The following is an 18,000-nucleotide window of genomic DNA, read 5'->3' as shown; positions in this document are numbered from 1 at the left end:
CCGTGTTCGAAAGGTATTCATTGGACGCTTTTTAAAGTCTCGTTATAAAAATGAATTCAAACATGATGGACGGAAGAGGGAGCTGTTTGGTTAGTATTCTCTGATTGTGTCGGTTAGTTTATTTTTAGACCTTTAACAACACATTTTTTGATGGAACAGATTAACATGTAGTATTTTAATCTAATAGTATAATTTTATGTCTTTTTTCAGTGGCCGGTGCAAAATGTCCTAATGTACAACTAGAAAAAGATCTATAAGTTTCTAAAAGGCTGGATGATATGCTTCTGAAATTCTAATTATATGCCGTGTGTGAAATCCTGAAATTCAGTCAATGACCTAAAAAGTCGTTTTTTCTTGCGTTATTATTTCATCAAATGACTTGTACGTTATCAATAAATAAAACGATTTCTTGATAGTCGTGTTCTTTGAAAGGGATTTTCAAACTTTGATGAAACTTAGCAAAGGGGAGAAATCGAATCTTAAATCCGCCTTCTGATTAGTTAATGTAGATCTTAAATCTCGATATTCAAATTTAGAATCTCGATTCTAATTTGTAATTTCGTGTTTCGAATCTCGAATGAGTCGTCTGGGCTTCCGTAATACAAGAAAAGTGTCAAAATGTGATATAGATATTTGGAATTGCAGCTACAGTTAAGTGCACTGACATGGCTATTTTTGAAAGTCAGATTGATAAATGATAAGAAGCATTACGATGGCAGCTACACAAAGTGCTGAATTTTCCATCATGATTTTCACGATCGTAGCCATAATTGCAGGTACATGTAACATCTTTTTTCATTTGTACTCTTTTTATCAAAGTATACAAAATGCGTAGTAAAAAAGGGCGTTCTTACTTATCGTATACACTCTGTTTCGTTTTGTATAATGACCATACGAATGTTTCAACAAAAAATAATGGTTGTGAATAGAACAATGTTTTTGTTTCTTTTGAAAACCATAACAACACACACATCCTCACCACCTACTAATAAATTCTGCGAAGTAAATATTTCTTTTTAGAATATTACCCGTCCTCAAGCAGGGTTAACTGTTGCTTCGTTCGATCTTTCAAACTGGAAGACGAGGTTACTGAGAGTCATTGTTTTTTAAAACAAATATTCAATGAATCAGCTTTTATTTATATGAAATTATTATATCATAAATTGCTGACCAACGAAAACAGGAAGGAAACATATTGTATGGTATACGAGCGAGTTCTTGGGTAGGACTCGATTTTATTTATCTGAAACAAAGAGCTCTTAAAGATATTGATCTAAAACTTTTAGGAAATCTTTGTGAATTTTGACCTCACCGACGATAACAAAGACTGTTTTTGAATAAAGTTATGTTGCACCTGGTTAACTTTTGCTCCATAACTAAATTGTTTCTGACTTGAATTTATAACCAAAAGTTGAATTAATTTTTGTACTTTTAAATAAATTATACAGTAATTTCTTTCTTTTCTTTTTTCTGAATATTTTCATACATTTTATTTTCAAGTAATCATAGCCCCTGTTGAAACTAATCCCTGCCCTCATGGTTGGGTACATCATGCATCCTCCTGTTACCTGTTCATTTCGGACGTCCACAAGGACTGGAGGGGGGCGATGGTATGTTACAACTTCCATGATTTCACGACCTTAGATCGAATGATGACTTACGTCTTTCAAAGAAAATATTAGGTCATTTTAGCACTGACTTATGTTCTTTTCTCCTTTTATGAGATCATGATCATGACGAATGACACACCGGTTGACAAGGGATGCTTACTCCTCCATGGCAACGGATCCGATTCTTGTTATTCAGTCCCTGTGTGCTCAGCATACAGTTTGAATTTAAAGCTTCTGAGCATGATAACTACATGTATTTGTTATCTTGCACAAAAATGATATAGCTATATTCTACCCTATCTTTCAACATGAGATGGAGATGAGCCTATGACAACTCGAATGCAATGTACATGTATTTCCCTGTCTTTCTTCTTTACAGTCACACTGTAATGTTCTTCAAGCAAAATTGGTGGAAATCGAGACAGCTGCCGAGGACGAGTTTATTCGCTTACATTTGAAGAACAACAACTATACCGGTAAAAAACAAATGTGAAATTACATGTATTCCATAGAGTTAAAACGAAATCATAAGGAAGACTCTGAAAAGTTATTATTACATGTATATATAACATAATTTTTATTGTAAAAAGCTGTAATGAAATGGCAGTGGCAGGGAAATGGTAATGCATGACATAAACTCCATCCAACGCAGTAGAAAACTAGTGCTAATTGTAACGGGAACCGTTACAGATGTTCCCCAAACGCTCCCCAACTTCATTTTGGTGCCTCATTCCATCTAAGCTTCATCAAATAAACTAAACTCTATGCATCTTAAACTTAAACAACGTTTTTCCTAAAGCATACCAAGTATATACATGTAGCAAATTTTTGCATTGCACATGTGCATACTTGCATGCATTTGCGGAATGACCATATCATTGTATCTACACTATTGATTTATTTTAATGTACTTAATATCAAGGCATTTAATCAAAAAGTAATCGAAAATATGCTAAATCAAGTGCGTTTGTAATTATACGTATTGCACGTGCATGCATGTGCGTGATGACCATATCCTCTTGTAAGGGTCCATTAAGACTATCTATGTTCTAAACTCCATCCTGTTTGTCTGAAAACCAAGGGAGTTATAGCCATTTAAAGTTTTAGCCAATCATATTGCAGCGCACGTGCATGCGTGTGGTTTCATGAAAATTATTTTATACGATATCGTATATCTTAATCCATGACTATAAATTAAATTTCAAAGTATTTCGTCAAAAAACGAACAAGATATTGAGATTTTTGTTTCAGCCAATCAGAGCGAAGCGCACGTGCATGCGCGTGATTTCATGATAATTTGACCATGTCCTCTTGTGTATAATACTAATATATTCTTATATTCTGAGTTTCAACACATTTTATCAGAAAATAGAAAAAGTTACGGCTATATCAATTATATTGGTCATTTTACGTGCTGCGCGTGAGCGCTCTTGCAAGCACGTGCGCGCAAAATGACCTTGATTCCGCAAATCTACATAACATGTCTACTTACCCTAAAAAGATTTTACCTATAGTTTACAAGATCATTCGCTGACAAATAAGTACCCAGGAAGAAGAAAAATAATAATAAGAAACAGAGTAAAAACAATATGTTCCCAAACTTCGTTTGGGGAACATAATTATTGCATGTATTCGTTGATTTGGCCTTAAAAGTATTCAGTTTGTTTCCTGTAACCCGACCGACCCATTTAAAAAAACATGGGCAGATTTTTTCCCTGCCAAATCTGTGTTTGATCGATCAGCTGATGAAATTTCTTAAAAAATGTTAATTGTAGCTGTATTTGAGAAATAAAATATGTCAACCTATATTGTACACGTAGTAAACATTTTCCATAAATATAAAGAGTAATCCTTCTTGTAATAAGAACCCCCCACAACTTTTCTGCCTCTAGGCAGCCATGTTGGGTGTCTTCTGTAAATATAACACCTGGTTAGTTCAGTCAGGGGATGTACGTTTGAGTCCTTTATCTACACTGAACCAAACTTCTAAGTGTTCACCTAACATTTTTGAAGTTTTAAAGAACAAATACGAACAATAAATAATTTCTTTAATTCTTGGTTAATGATGCATATTTAAGTTCGATGTTGCGTAAATTTCATGTAAGTATCTCGTCAGAATTTGAAGCAAAGTGTCAAGGAAATGATGTACCCTCAAAATGAAAATTCGCACAAAAAATCTCGATGGAGAAAGACCCACTACTCGCTCTAATTACTTCAAGACAATCTTTATTGTTGGATACCATGTACCCCTGAATATGAGATTGACCCATCTGTTGCCACACCTACATGTACTGCATAGATCTTTCCTAACCATTGAAATTATGAGGAAAAGGGGGGGGGGGCTTTGAGATTTCTTTTAAAATCCCAAATTTGTTCAGTGGAATTCATATCCAGGAATTTGACAGTATATCGTCACATAAGTACCTTTTGGTCAATATCCTTTGGTGTTAAGCACGTAAGTGCGCCGCTTTAAGGATAATTCAGACTGCCTAAGCTGATTTAAGATTGCCACGGGCCCCGATTTCTTATAATTTTCGTACGATTGAAATGGTTTGTTTCCATGTTTCTAAGATTTTTGCAGGACACTTAAACACTCTCTTAACCTGGTGTAGCGCGAAATTTTCTCCTCAGATGAAGATTAAGGTCACTTCCGGTTTGGTTAAATTTTGTCCAAAAACTTTCAAATTGTGATAAAATGGTTATGAAAAATGAGCGCAGCCTATAGAAAAATGTGTTTAAATGGGTTTTGATACTGTTTGATGATTTTTAAAAGTAATATCAAGTACAATTAAGCACTAAAATAAAAATGAGTAAAACTTGGTGTAAAGATGGTCCAGATATCAATATTCCAACGGCTCTCCCTTCTATATCAATGGTTATTTTGCCAATGTTTTGTGTTTTTCAGTGAAAACAGTTTTTTAAATTTGATAATGATCACAAAAAGATGCTTATTGCACAAAACACGCGCTGCAAAGTACAGATGTTTTGTTTTAAAGCTTCGTCACGGAACATTGGTTTTCATCGGTGATATTGAATTATCGTTCTACAATTGTTTAAAAGACTAAATTGATGTAATAATGTGAAAATATCATACCATTCTATATAGTAGTTTTTAAATAAATACATTTCTTAAAGTGAACACTTAGAAGTTTTGTTAAGTGTATAAGAAAAACAAAGGAAATCCCGACCTACCGTCCCTTGATTTTTTGGAAATGTTACAAGAAACAAACACAATTTTTATGCCTTTCATTTTTGCAGGAAATCTACATGTGTCATAGAAATCTTAAAATCTCAGAAAATCTAATTCAATTTTAAAGTATTTCTATCGCTCAAACTTCAAAACATCAGGAGCATGGTTGGTTTTTAGGTTACATGAGGTATTTTAAAAGTAGTCTTTTTGCTTGCATGATTTTTGCTTTTACATGCCTTAAGCTACTCTGTAATGAAAAGGGTGGAGTTGTTTTTGCTATAACAAATTTTTATGCCCCCGTTTACGAAGTTTTGGTACTCTATACTAGTAGTTTTTGTCGTGTCCGTGCGTCTGTCAGTCTGTCCCTCTGCATGACTAGTAAATACTATAAATTCATATTTAAAATATCAATTCTTTGCGGCAAGACCTTTCATTTGAAACCAACATTATTGACCTTTGACCTAGATATTGGAGATTTCTGTGCTTACGAAAAAACGTTTAAGTTGCCCATAACTGTTGTTAAGGCAAGGGCTTTCATACTTCACATATGTAATTCTTGTGAAAAGACCTTTCACAGGAGATTAACTTCTTTTACCCTTTGACCTTGGAGTTTGACCTACTTTTTTTTTTTTTACAAACTTTAACCTTGGCCATTACTTTTGAACAGCAAGGGCTAGAGCTTTAATACTTCACATATAATCCTTGTGAGAAGACCTTTCATTGAATATCAACCACTTTGATACTTTGACTTTGACCTTGGAGTTTGACCTTCTACGTAATATATAAATGTTAGGACAGTAGGCTACGAAATTAGGAACCTAACAATCCCCGTACTATGATTTTGACCCCGAGTCTATGACCTTGAAGTTTGACATACAGGTGTACTATAATTAAAAAAATTATCTTTGCCTTAACCTTTTGATTTAGAAAAAAAGACTTCCCTGTTTGATACCCTTTTCATTGTTTAACATTTTGTACATTTACATTACCCGTGACAACACCTTTCGAAATATACGAAATTTTTTAAAACACTTTACCTTAATGTTTAAGCTACTTTTCAAAAACTCTTACATTACTTTAAATTGGTCATAAATTTTGAATGGGAATGGATACTTTTTTCATATGATACGTGTACTTTTCAAAATATTTATCTTTGCTTATAAAAGATATGGAGATAACGAACAGTATTCAATATTACAGTCCATAAAACAATACAAGGTAAGAGCAGAGCAAACACGGACCTCCAAAACATCAGAGGTGGGTTCAGGTGCCATGGAGGAGTAAGCATCGCCTGCCTACCGGTTACACCCGCCGTGTGTTTCTGTCGTGATCGGGAAGATATATAAACTCCGTATGCAGGTGATGAAGGTATATTGCTGCATACGTAAGGGAAGTTGACGATAGAAAAGTTTTCATGTTAATCATACAGCTTGGTTGTTAGATTACCATTTGCTTCTTTTTCAAGTATAATATTCAAATATGAAACGATTGTGTCAGACCCTGTCGTATCTTTTATCTCAAGCTTACCAGGATATATCGTAATGGAAATTACCATGGTTAATTCACAATACGTCGTCGATATATCTAAGTGTCTAGTTGAAGGCCACAGCAAGTGTTCTTCTTTTCACGCTTTAGATCTTGCAAAAAATCTGCTTCATATGAATACAAAAATTGCTCTGCTAATAACGGAGCGCAATTGGTACCCATGGGAATTATTATTTATAAGCTTTGATCCAGAAACGATAATTCTCTCTTTTTTTGACATTGCAATACCTGTGTTTTCAATCATGGAGAGATTTTGACCCCTTGACTATGACCAATCCCTCCACCCCCAAAAAACTTTGGTGATTACTTTTGAATGTGATATTATATGTGTAACCCTGTATTCTATGGTTCAAAAGTTATGGCAAAATTTCGAAAAAGCTGTATTTAGCAAACAGGTCACAGTCATGGTCGCAAGGTCATTATCCTTGGTGTCATTTGAAAGAGCTCAATACGCAAAGTATGTATACCAAATGAATAATGAAGCGCGTAAAAACATATATCTACTATACTATAAACATCACAAGGCATGGATCTAACCATCATGTTGGATTCCGCTTCGGGACACTTTCAGACTAATTGCGAAAATTTCTCGCCCAAGTCGGGTTTTGGTGACATCGGAAGCTGTCATTTGTTAAAAAAACCCAAATCAGGTTGAATTATTGCAGTGTTTTTGTCGTAATCATTCGTTTTACTACATTCCTCTCCAATCCTGTTCTCCTTGAGTTTTATCGGGTATAAAACCATTATGATATTTTATTCTCATAAAAGAACAAATGTATTGCATCATCGTAATCGCATTGTAGCGCCATCGCATTATCGTAATCCGGTCATCGCATTATCGCACCAGCGACCTAAGTCAATGCTCAATTTTGCGATAGTAAACTACATGGCCCTATCTTGATTACTTACTATATGCCACAGCGACAGGTCTTTTCTTCGATCGTTGCAACAACTTTAGTAGAATACTAGTATGCGTCTTACAATAAATGAATATTTATTAGTCTTTGTCATTTGTCTTTAATAGCACTTTCCCCTCTATTTGACTTTCCGTTCACCAACTTGTGTTCGAACATAACCAAGCTGTTGAGTGAATTTAGGTCCAGGTACAGGGCAGTAAGATACTGAAAACATGTCTGGATAAACACTCTTTGAAATCATGACTGGTTTGAATTTAAAATTTATTTTTTTTTACCATATCCTATTGGTTAACAATCAATTGATTTCTCATATCTTAATGTCATATCTCTAAGGCTAAATTGACTGGACCAAGAAAAATTGACAGGGGTCAAGTCCATTGCTTTCAAAACCCTCAATGGCAAGAATGACATTTAAGTATTTGTTCCATTTTTATTCTGAGATTGAGGGTTATCTCAACTTCACGAGTTATTATGACATATTACGATAGGAGAAGGGAGACCGTTCTTTTGGTTTTAAAATAGCATTAAGTATCACTTGTCAGTTGAGATAGAATATGTCCAAATATATGAAGCACCCCAGGAGTATATGTCATATTACACACACTCGATCAAATTAATTATCTCTAAAAAGTGCATGGTTGATACTTTTCAGCGTTTAAATACCGTTTATAATTTAGGTCAATTTTGGATGGGACTTTCTGATATTCTAAGAGAGGGTGAGTGGGTGTGGATGTCTTCCCAGAAAGTGGCTACGTACACCAACTGGGGCCCGGGGTTACCGGACAATTATGCAAATAATGAAGATTGTGGTACGCTTTGGAATCACTACGGATTTCTATGGAACGATAAATACTGCGGACACCATGTCAATTTTATTTGTGAGAATGAGTAAGTTCAAAATCTTGGACATACTAGTACCATCCTTGTATTTGTGATTTTACGAGGGTTGATCCAAAAGTAATGTCACAACTTCGATAAAATCGCTATCCGTCGACGCAAAACAACAAAATTAATAATGATGAAAGCTACATTTATTTTAAATCAGACCTGAAAATTTCAATGCAACATGATTTATACTTTTCAAAATATCGGTTTATATACAACGTGCGATTATGGTAGTCGCCGCAGCTGAATAACGTCATATGACGGATACGCGCCGTCATACATTTGAACGCTTCTCTTCGTTTCATTAAAAATATTTGAGATTTAATATCCATGAACACGTTCACAAATTTCACTTTCTTACCCTTAGTACCCATCGTACACTCACTATTTTATAATTATTTCTGTCAAAATTCATTGAACAGTAGTAAAAGACCAACTTAAATTTTCACATATCGTCTGTCCGTCTGTCTTTTTGACAACGCCACACACCATTGAACATTTCCAACCGCCCTCCCATCTTTTGGTTTTCTTGTCATCTGCTGAGCATTTAATGACCCATCACCCACCGACAAATCGCTGAAGCCATCTAAACAAGTCTCTTAATAACATTCTTTCCTCCGAAAGTCTGGTGAATCAACGTAACTGTCTCTACTGGCGAATTTTCCATTTTGAAGCAAAAATGCATTACAGTTTGTTTTGGCTTTTTTGTCCATTTTGACAGTTCCTTTTTTCAATGCACCGGAATAAATCAACGATGTTTTCCATAAAAAATAGCAGTGATGTCATATAATTTACAATTGAAGACTAGAAAATGATGTTAATTTTTGTCTTTTAAAGTATTTTGCGTTTAGGCGCTTTTAAAAGATGCCTTTTAAGTGTTTGTCTTTTTTTATGCTACAAAAGTACACTTTAATTTGTGACGTTCGGTTTTGACGCGGCGACACCCCCTATCTTATATGATTTAAACTTATATAAAATAAACTCAGTTAAACATTATTGAATGAAAAATTAAAGTTTAATAAAATTTATATTTGTGCATCTTTTGGTATATAATATTTGATAATATGACGCCAAATTTAAAAGATTTTGACACCGTGACATTACTTTTGGATCAACCCTCGTAACTTGAGATAATGTAAGCATTAGCATTTCATGGTTTCGATTTCGTGATATCACAACAAATGTCAAGATAAAGACTGACCTTCTCAGTAAATGGGAAAGCCAAGGTCTGTCTTTTACCATCATGAAATCGACATAGACTTAAAAGTTGAAATTTTAAACATCTGCAAAAGTTGAAAATTTGTTGAATCTCTTTATTTGCATACGAAAGCAGACTGATGATACAAAATTGGAAACCGTTTTCATTTTGTGCTGCATAGGGTCTAAATAATTGCAAATCCATATACATTTATTGCCTGAAGCTTAAGATTCCTTATGATCTCGGGTCAAGGACAAAAATGTCAACGTAACGAAGAGACAATCTACTATGTAGCTAGAAAATGGGCAAAGATGTTCCATATTGAGTGAAGAGATATAACAAGACTAAATGTCTCTGGGCAATAAGAATACATGTAAGGAACATTTTAGTTAAGCAGTAAGAGTACCTTTATCATAATCCAGATTGCTAGAAGTTCGTGGCGAGACACTTTTGAAATTTTTGCTAAAAGAAGGAGTCAATTTTAAGCAATTAAGGGAAATTTGACACTCAGTGCTGCGTGGATGAAATTATACATCAAAAAGTCTACAGCATTGTTTTTAAAACAGTAAAGCTATCAATGCTATATCACAACAACGACGAATTGTTTCAATTTAGTTCAACAACACATTATCATAAAAATGAAGAGGACCGTAAAAACATGTTTTGTTTACTAAATCTAGAATACAAGTCATGTATTTCGATCGTGAGGAGGTTGTCGAAGACGTTCATCCTTATATACATGTTACTATGTTCGTTTTCTAAGATTCATAATTAAAGTATAAGGTTACTTTAAATGTCTTATTTACTATGTCGCACTTTTGTTTTAAATTGCTCTTGTTAATATTTTATGCATTCAAAGAATTTTTTTTTTGTAATTTCTTTCAATTCCCATTATCGGAGATATTTCATTTTCCAATTGTAATCTCTATATGCATCCTGTTCGAATCCCTCATTCATGTAAGTTTAAAACATACCAGTATTTCTAACTACGAAACATGAGTTTGAGGTGTGCAACCGAGAATGATTTCAATTGATAATATGAAATTGCTATAAATTTTCTTTTAGAATGTTGGAAGGTATGCTAGTGGGATAAAGGATCACACACACCATCAGCTGTAGACGTCTAATAACTAAATTACATGTAACTACACAATAAATCTAGTATGTTTTAATGTTTATAACTATATCTTGTTTTTAGTCAATGCAATAAGTTATAGTACAAACTGATGATGAAATGTGTAGTGACGTAAGTGGTTTGTGTAAAGGTGATCAATAGAGTGGAATTTCGTAGTGATAAATGTACTAAACGTACTGACAACCGAACCCGTCCAAAATAATACTCCTGATATTTCCCTTTGAAAAATGGTTATTAGATCACATGAGCTGAAAGTGTAAAAGAGACAATATATTGCCTCTGCTGGGGATCTAACCCGGGGCTCTGGCTTGCCAGTGTAATGCTCTACCAATTGAGCTAAAGGGTTAACCCATTAGAAAGCCGTGTATCTTACAGTACCATATTGTCCCTCTCCATTTAGAATAAAATGTCCTCATCTCTTTTGGAGTACAAACAAATGTGAGACGAAGTTCAAGGGGCAATTACTCTTACCCACCATAGAACACAGGAAACCCAACGTGGGCGCCAATTGTAACAGAAACAATTTACTGGCTTTGCTGGGGATCGAACACGGGGCGTCTGGCTTGCCAGTCCAATGCCCTCCCAATAAAACTAAAGGTTTAACCCACTAGCCCAAGCTAGTAGGAAGTTGTGTATCTTACACTACCACAAAAGCTCAATTGAGCTTTTCTGATCATATTTTTTCTGTAGTCTGTCTGTCTAGCTGTCTGTCCGTCTGTAAACTTTTCACATTTTCGACTTCTTAAAAACCACTTGGCCGATTTCAACCAAACTTGCCACAAATCATCTTGGGTGAAAGGACTTCAAGTTTGTTGAAATAAAATGCCACACCTATGGGATGCGAAAAGGGTAAAAAAAAAGACGTTACTGCAAAACTATCAACTAATTGTTAGAAACACACTGAAAAAAAACCCAGACATCCTTAAACAAAATCCAAAGACTTGTTTGCAAAAACAGACTCCGATGCAAGACCAATGATCACCAATGCAAAACCAACAATCATGCACTGAATTGACCCTAGATGGCGTGACCCCCCAGACATTACCTGAATTAACGCTAGATGGTGCGTAAGTTTTTTCTACGTCATCATTACTTGTGTACTTTCATATAAATGTAAATCCTGCGAGGAACTTAATTAGTTTGGAAAAGTTAGAACTACCTATTAAATCTTTCATATTTCACAGGTGTATTTTTTGCAAAAAAACGTTCCCTTGGGTATCAATATTTTTGACATTCTGACCTTGACCTTTGCAGTTTGATATGTATTTTATATAATTCAACACTCGCCATAAGCTGCCTTACTGGGGGCATCAGTGTTCCACAAAAACATCTTGTTCAACATGATATTCAATTTCAATTCTGATAGAACCATGCATTGATTACATGGTAAAAATACTGCTCGAGATTTCTTCAGATATTTCAAAATCTAAAAAACTATAATAATTAAGTATTTCTACCAAAATTACATGTAACCTTAATATACCCTCCGATCAAGAGATAACTTTTATTGAGGTAAATTACATTAACTATTTTTCCATCATAAACCCTAATCTATGTTAATTTGTTCTCAACTTTAATTCATATCAGATGTATTTAAAAAAAGATTAAAGCAACATTTTTTAAGTGAATAGCGGAGTAGACCCCGTAAGATTGATTAAAATGAGTAAGTCAATTATAAGTTTGTTACACAGGAAGTATTTTGAGAAGTCTTCTCGACTGGAAAAAGTCATGCTTATAATTTTGAGGAAAATTTCTGAGTGCTCTCATGATTTTAGTTCTTTCAAACAAATCATCTGCTGCATATCTAAGAGCTTAAAATTTATCAGAATATCTTGGGACGTAAGCGTTGGTCATATGTTGTAAAAGGGAAATAATTATTTAAAAATACGGATTATTCGGAGTAGGGTGTAGATGAATTACAAATAGAAAACCTTAGTCTTAGTATTTTTGTTTGACATTTTTAGGTATCCACTTGATCTTGTTGTATGTATGTCATTATTAACTTCGCCACTTCACCAGACTGTACTTTACACCCTTTACGAATCTGAGAGTACTGTTTATTCAAAATATATATTTTTTGTGTTATTAATTTCACTTAAGATTTCTTTCAAGAATAATGTATTTTACACATATTATAACTGAACATCAGTCATCTTTCCAAATTCCAAGTTCGTTGCAATCAGGAATACAAGTACTGAGTATCTCTAATGTGGATACTTGCAAGCATTTAATGGTTTTAACTAAAAAGTCTAAATCCCAGACATTTACTTTGATAGCTACCTGCATATGTTGAAAATTTTAAAAATAATATTGTCACCCTCCTCTATCTCTACCCGACTCTTTTCTATACCGTATAAGTGGAAATTTTAGCGAGACGCACATTTAGAGATTTCTCCAAAAAGTGGTAGTTTATTTTTAGCAAGATGCAATATTAGCGATTTTTAAATGCTCATTAAAGAAACTATTACAATTAGACGCAATTATTTTTAGCGATATTCAATTTTATCGATCTCAACACTCTCGCTAATAATGCCAAAATTAAATCCTCGCCAAAAATTCTGCTTATACCGTATGTTTTATCGTGATGATGAAATCAAGTGGAGGCACTACAATCTATAATTTGTTTGATATGATATCATGTTTCACGTCAAATCTTGAAGAAAAAATATTTTTATTCAAACTGAAATTTGTATAAAAATACTCTTATTTAATAAAATGTGCTTATACATAACAAGAAGACCTTAAATGTCCCAGTAAATGAAAAGCAACAGCCTTGATGAAATATTAACTGATTTCTTTTCTACATTTCTGCAGGCGTACTTACAACTCTAGTCTTATAACTTCAATTATCAATAAATCAATAAATATTGGAAGTGTACCAGAAGTAGAAACAAGCAAGTTAATATTACATTGACTTATGCCTGTTAGCTTTGGGTTAGCCATCTTTTATCCTATAACAATTTCGCATAATTAATGTAATTGCACACCTATTTTTATGACCCCGTAAACAATGTTTCTGGGGTATATAGTTTTTGTCGTGTCTGTATGTCTGTCTGTTATGACTTTCATATTTTACATGTGTATTCCAAGTCACAAGACCTTTCTTAGGGTACCATCAAATGTGACCTTTTGACCTTGAAGTTTGCCTCACTTTATCACAAAATTTCCCAACTTTTACTTGGGCTATATCTTTTGAAAAGTAGAAACCAGGACATTCATATTTCACATATGTATTTTTGCGGACCCTTCATTAGTTACCAACAACATTGAACTTTTGACCTTGACCTTGGAGATTTCTGTACTTATGAAAAAACTTAAACCTTAGCCAAAACTTTTAAACGGTAAGGGATAGGGCTTTCATACTTCACGTATGTAATCATTGTGAAGAGACCTTTTATTGGATACCAAGAACTTTGACCCTTTGACCTTGACCTTAGCGTTTGATCTACTTTTGAAAAGCAAACATTGCCCATAAGCTTTAAATGGTTGGGGTTACACGTAGTATTTTCATACTTTACATATTTAATTCTTGTGACAAGACCTTTCATTTGATCTGGAATTTTACCTACTTTTAAAAGTTTTTGGACATTATTTTTAAGGGTAAGGGCTAGGGTTTCCATACCTCACATAATTATGTATTTCTTGTAGGAAGATAGCTTTTCGTAAGATACCAATTTACTTGATCTTTTGACCTTGTAGATGTCTGTACTTAGGAAAAAACTTGTCCTTCTTTCATATTTCGGAATTGTTTTTCCTGTGAGTTTGCCATAACAATTATGTTGCCATACGTGGGCATCAGTGATTTACAAACATATCTTGTTTACATTTTGATCCGAAACATATCTTAAGGTTCGCATGACAAAATATGGGCACTGCCATTCTTCCTATAATATTGAAGGGTACCTATCTCTTATTCGCAGCTCCTCCTATACCACTGAATAAAATTTAATGGTAATTTTACAGATTCTTTGTTGCGTAATGTCATTTTGCACACCTATTTTACATTTTGATCTGACACTAATTTCGGGTCTTCCAAAGCAAAAGATAGACTTCGCCAAGTATCATATGTAAGTGGGGGTAATATCTAAGTAGCTCATTGCTCGCATTAGTTACCTCTAGTTCTCCTTGTTTCAATGCCCCATTATTATAAGTCAAATTATCGAAAATACCAGAAATATATTATTGTGATGAAATTTCTCAGAAAGGCGTTAAATGTTAAGTTACTAAAGTGTTGTAATTTTTAAAATACTTCCTCATTACATTACATATATATACACAAATCAGAAAATGTATACATTTGGATTGTTGGATGCAAAGAAAGATATATAGTTGATATACCCACTTTTTTATTTGAAAGATGATTGCTACTTTTGTTCTTTGTGTCCTGTTTTACAAATCCGTGACTGGAGTCTGTCCTGAAGCGTGTAACTGTACAAAGTATTTTAACAGTATCGGGTTATTTAAAGGGATTTTGGTTGACTGCTCTAGTAAAGCATTAACAGAGATACCTGCCAACTTCCCAAAAGACACTTATGAATTGTAAGTAAATACCAGTAAGCATGTCTCAATGTGTACCTAGACTGTGTGGATTTTAAGATGGTTATATTGACTTAATATTAAACTAATAAAAGGGAATGCAGAATTTGTAAAATTAAAATAAAGAAACAGTCGCTTCCTTTTTCTCTTCTAAGGTCATACGAATCATTAACTTAGATGACCTGTTGCTGTCAGTTTTCGCCAGTCTGTGTGCATCGTGTGTGGCTTGCTGTGCATTAAAATTTGAACATTTGCAACTTCTTCTCTTTAATATCGTACCATTTTCAGCCAATTTTGGCATAGAACAGCTATGGCGAAGGACAGTAAAAATGTTGAGGGGTGGGATTGAAACTCAAAAAATCACCTGAACACCAAGCAGTCATTCTGTTGACTTGATTGCAATATTTTGCATTAAGACCTCTTAAAATTATGTGAAATGCCTAGCCCCAGGATACGGGATTCCGGTGCTAAGACGGGCTCATATGATTATATATTGAAAATGCATTATTTCTTTGAAAATCTTCTCCTCTGCTCCGGCGTATTACGCAAAGAAACTAAATGTAAAATTATTACAACCAAGGGTGCCTTTTCCGAAGTTATGAATGCCATGGCCCTTGCGTCAGGGCTTCCTGTCTTTAGGTGGGCCTCTTATCATTATATAGTAAAGATGAATCAATCATTTGATAATCACCTCCTCTAATATCCTTTTTAAGGCGATGTACAATGTACAAAGGGAGGATCAGAAAGAAAACCTTATCCAAAAGTAGTGAAGTAATATTCCGCTATCACCTACATCTCGTATATACTTTTAACACATCCCAATTTATTTGAGGGCATACTCCGATTATGATGAATTATTAAGCCGAGGACGCCTACTGGAAGTTAAATTAATGTTTTAGGGATTTAGCTGACCTATTTCAATTCAGCATTACTAAAATTCTAATGATCGCTTTATTGATTTCTTTAAAAGAAGGATATGGAGATTACGAACAGTATTCAATATCAAAGTCAATTAATCAATACAGAATAGGAGCAGAGCAAAAACGAACCTCCGAAACATCAGAGATGATCAGGTGCCATGGAGGAGTGAGAATCCCCTCTGACCGATTACAACCTATACAACTTATCATTGGATCGTTGTATGATCGATGAGTTCCACCGAATTGTTCGTTTCTATATTTGAACTAAAATTTACAACTGAATTTTATGCTTACCTGGTATATAATTTGGAATTTCCATGGACGGGCTTCGCTGTTATGCAAATTATCCCATGTTTCCCACTATCGTTGATGCCCTGGCATACTACACAAACTAGACAGTGATTCCTCAATAAAGATATTGTTTAAAAACATACTAACATTCATTTCTATGCAAAAAAAATAAGATTCCCATTCGATAAATTTCTTATCTTATGTCTCCTATGCGACGTTTATCTTATTCTTTTCAATAATTGCATTCTGGGAAATATGACAAAATTAAAACTGGTTGTAAACTACATTTAAATAGGAATGACCTGTTTAACATGATTATCGAATATAAGTCATTTTATTATCGAATTGAAATTACAAAATTTGCGAATAGGAATGACATATTTCGAATAGAATAACAAAGGTGCTGATTTCTCGGAACAGAAATACCATTATTTTCGTACAAGAATAAGAACTTATCGAATAGAATCATATTTTATGGAAAAGAAATTACACGATTAAGAAAAAGAAAAACAAACTTTTTGAATAAGAATAGCAACAAAGTATAATAATGCAACGATTAATTACCCGCCGTACTATAAACGGGTGATTGCGGGATAATACTTTACAAATACAGAAAGTTCACTTGTAAAATATGAAGAAGTGTTTTCTGCTTTCATGTAAAATTTTTGTAAAATATATTCTGATTCTGCTTCATAGAAACATTAAAACAGGTCGGCCAATAAAGGAGCACAGTTAGTGCCCATCATTCCAATTCCAAGGTTTGAAGGAAGAATCGGTCTCCGAAGACTGCAAAAACGGTGTCGATATGGAACTCCACCTTCCTTTTAATATCAACTTCAAAATACTTTACGTAGATTCAGGGTGATTTTTAACAAAGTGATGTTCGTTGATGACCTTTCACAAATGCCGAGTTCCATTTTCGTAGAGAAAACAGTTGTCTTTGATGTCTACAAAATGTATAGTTTTGACTTTGTCGTGAAGAATGCTTGTTTAGAGTGTATAAAAGTTGTACGTTTTGATGTTACTGAGTTTTGGAAAAAAACGATGATTTTAAATTTTCTACAGTTGGGGGAGGGCTAAGTATCCATAGCCCCCCCCCCCCCCCCCCTTGCACACACGTTCCCGACGCTTATGTGTTAAATCATAGTTCTGAAAACCAGTATGCTGATGAAATAAGAACTGGTGTCACATCAAAATTCCACGACCCGGTGTAAAGAAGAATAATGACCCCCATCGAATAATGACCGGGAGTCATTTTTCAACGACAAAAAATGACCCCCACCCATAGAAAAAAAATCACTTTTTGTAGAAAAAGAGTCCTAGGGTCATTATTTTATATGTTAGTCCTAAAAAAAAAATTGACCCCCCATTGAAAAATGACCCCCTTTAAAGTGATACAAAATGTATAACAGGTGAAAGGAAAAAATATGATGTAAAATATAATTGTTCTTCGATCGAGTAATTTATGCATTTATTCTAATAGATTTAATTTTTGTTCTTCTTATCACGTAGGGGTAATAAAGTTTCTCATTTCTCTCTTCCGAAATATTGACAAATCAGTTTAAAGCAATTAACAATCAATTAAAGGATTCACGTTGTCTTTCAGTGCTAAAATTGTGTTTGAAAAGATATTCTTTAATTGTCAAGTAAATAAAATTCCTTTTTAATATTTCTCCTTATAATGTTTGCTTAAAGAATGATATTCCACTTGTTTTTAGAAATCAAACCATGTAACAATCAGGGGCTCGTTTCACAAAACTATCTTATGACTAA

The 18,000-nt window shown here is 34.0% G+C and overlaps 2 protein-coding genes across 6 annotated transcripts in view; both read left to right on the top strand.

Moving 5' to 3' along the window:
• Positions 1–661: 661 nt before the first annotated feature.
• On the top strand, positions 662–10,483 carry LOC134269089 (perlucin-like protein). Its single transcript, XM_062751309.1, has 5 exons — positions 662–776; positions 1,501–1,610; positions 1,990–2,086; positions 7,940–8,150; positions 10,411–10,483. Exons 1-5 carry the CDS (start codon positions 695–697, stop codon positions 10,436–10,438), a joined length of 528 nt encoding a protein of 175 aa, XP_062607293.1. The 5' UTR covers positions 662–694; the 3' UTR covers positions 10,439–10,483.
• Positions 10,484–14,809: 4,326 nt separating this feature from the next.
• LOC134269095 (slit homolog 1 protein-like) overlaps positions 14,810–18,000 on the top strand; it is a 35,624-nt gene continuing 32,433 nt past the window's right edge. For all 5 annotated transcript variants that reach the window (XM_062751318.1, XM_062751316.1, XM_062751314.1 and 2 more), the window contains exon 1: positions 14,810–15,019. In XM_062751318.1, coding sequence (XP_062607302.1) covers positions 14,838–15,019 — 182 coding nt within the window. In that variant the 5' untranslated portion in view covers positions 14,810–14,837. The remainder of the gene's footprint in view (positions 15,020–18,000) is intronic.

The sequence above is a fragment of the Saccostrea cucullata genome, unplaced genomic scaffold (genome assembly GCF_032062105.1).
Source record: "Saccostrea cucullata isolate Sc308-1 unplaced genomic scaffold, CSIRO_AGI_Scuc_v1 ctg402, whole genome shotgun sequence".
Taxonomy (NCBI): Eukaryota; Metazoa; Mollusca; class Bivalvia; order Ostreida; family Ostreidae; genus Saccostrea; species Saccostrea cuccullata.
Note: the sequence above shows the minus strand (reverse complement) of the source record. Positions and strands in the feature narration are given on the sequence as shown.

What these genes read in the sequence shown, in the direction of transcription:
- LOC134269089 (XM_062751309.1), top strand. Translation starts at nt 695, where the DNA reads ATGATAAGAAGCATTACGATGGCAGCTACACAAAGTGCTGAATTTTCC. An exon ending in GAAGAACAACAACTATACCG is followed by an intron (nt 2,087 to 7,939) that starts GTAAAAAACAAA and finishes TTTATAATTTAG; the next exon opens with GTCAATTTTGGATGGGACTT. An exon ending in AATTTTATTTGTGAGAATGA is followed by an intron (nt 8,151 to 10,410) that starts GTAAGTTCAAAA and finishes ATTTTCTTTTAG; the next exon opens with AATGTTGGAAGGTATGCTAG.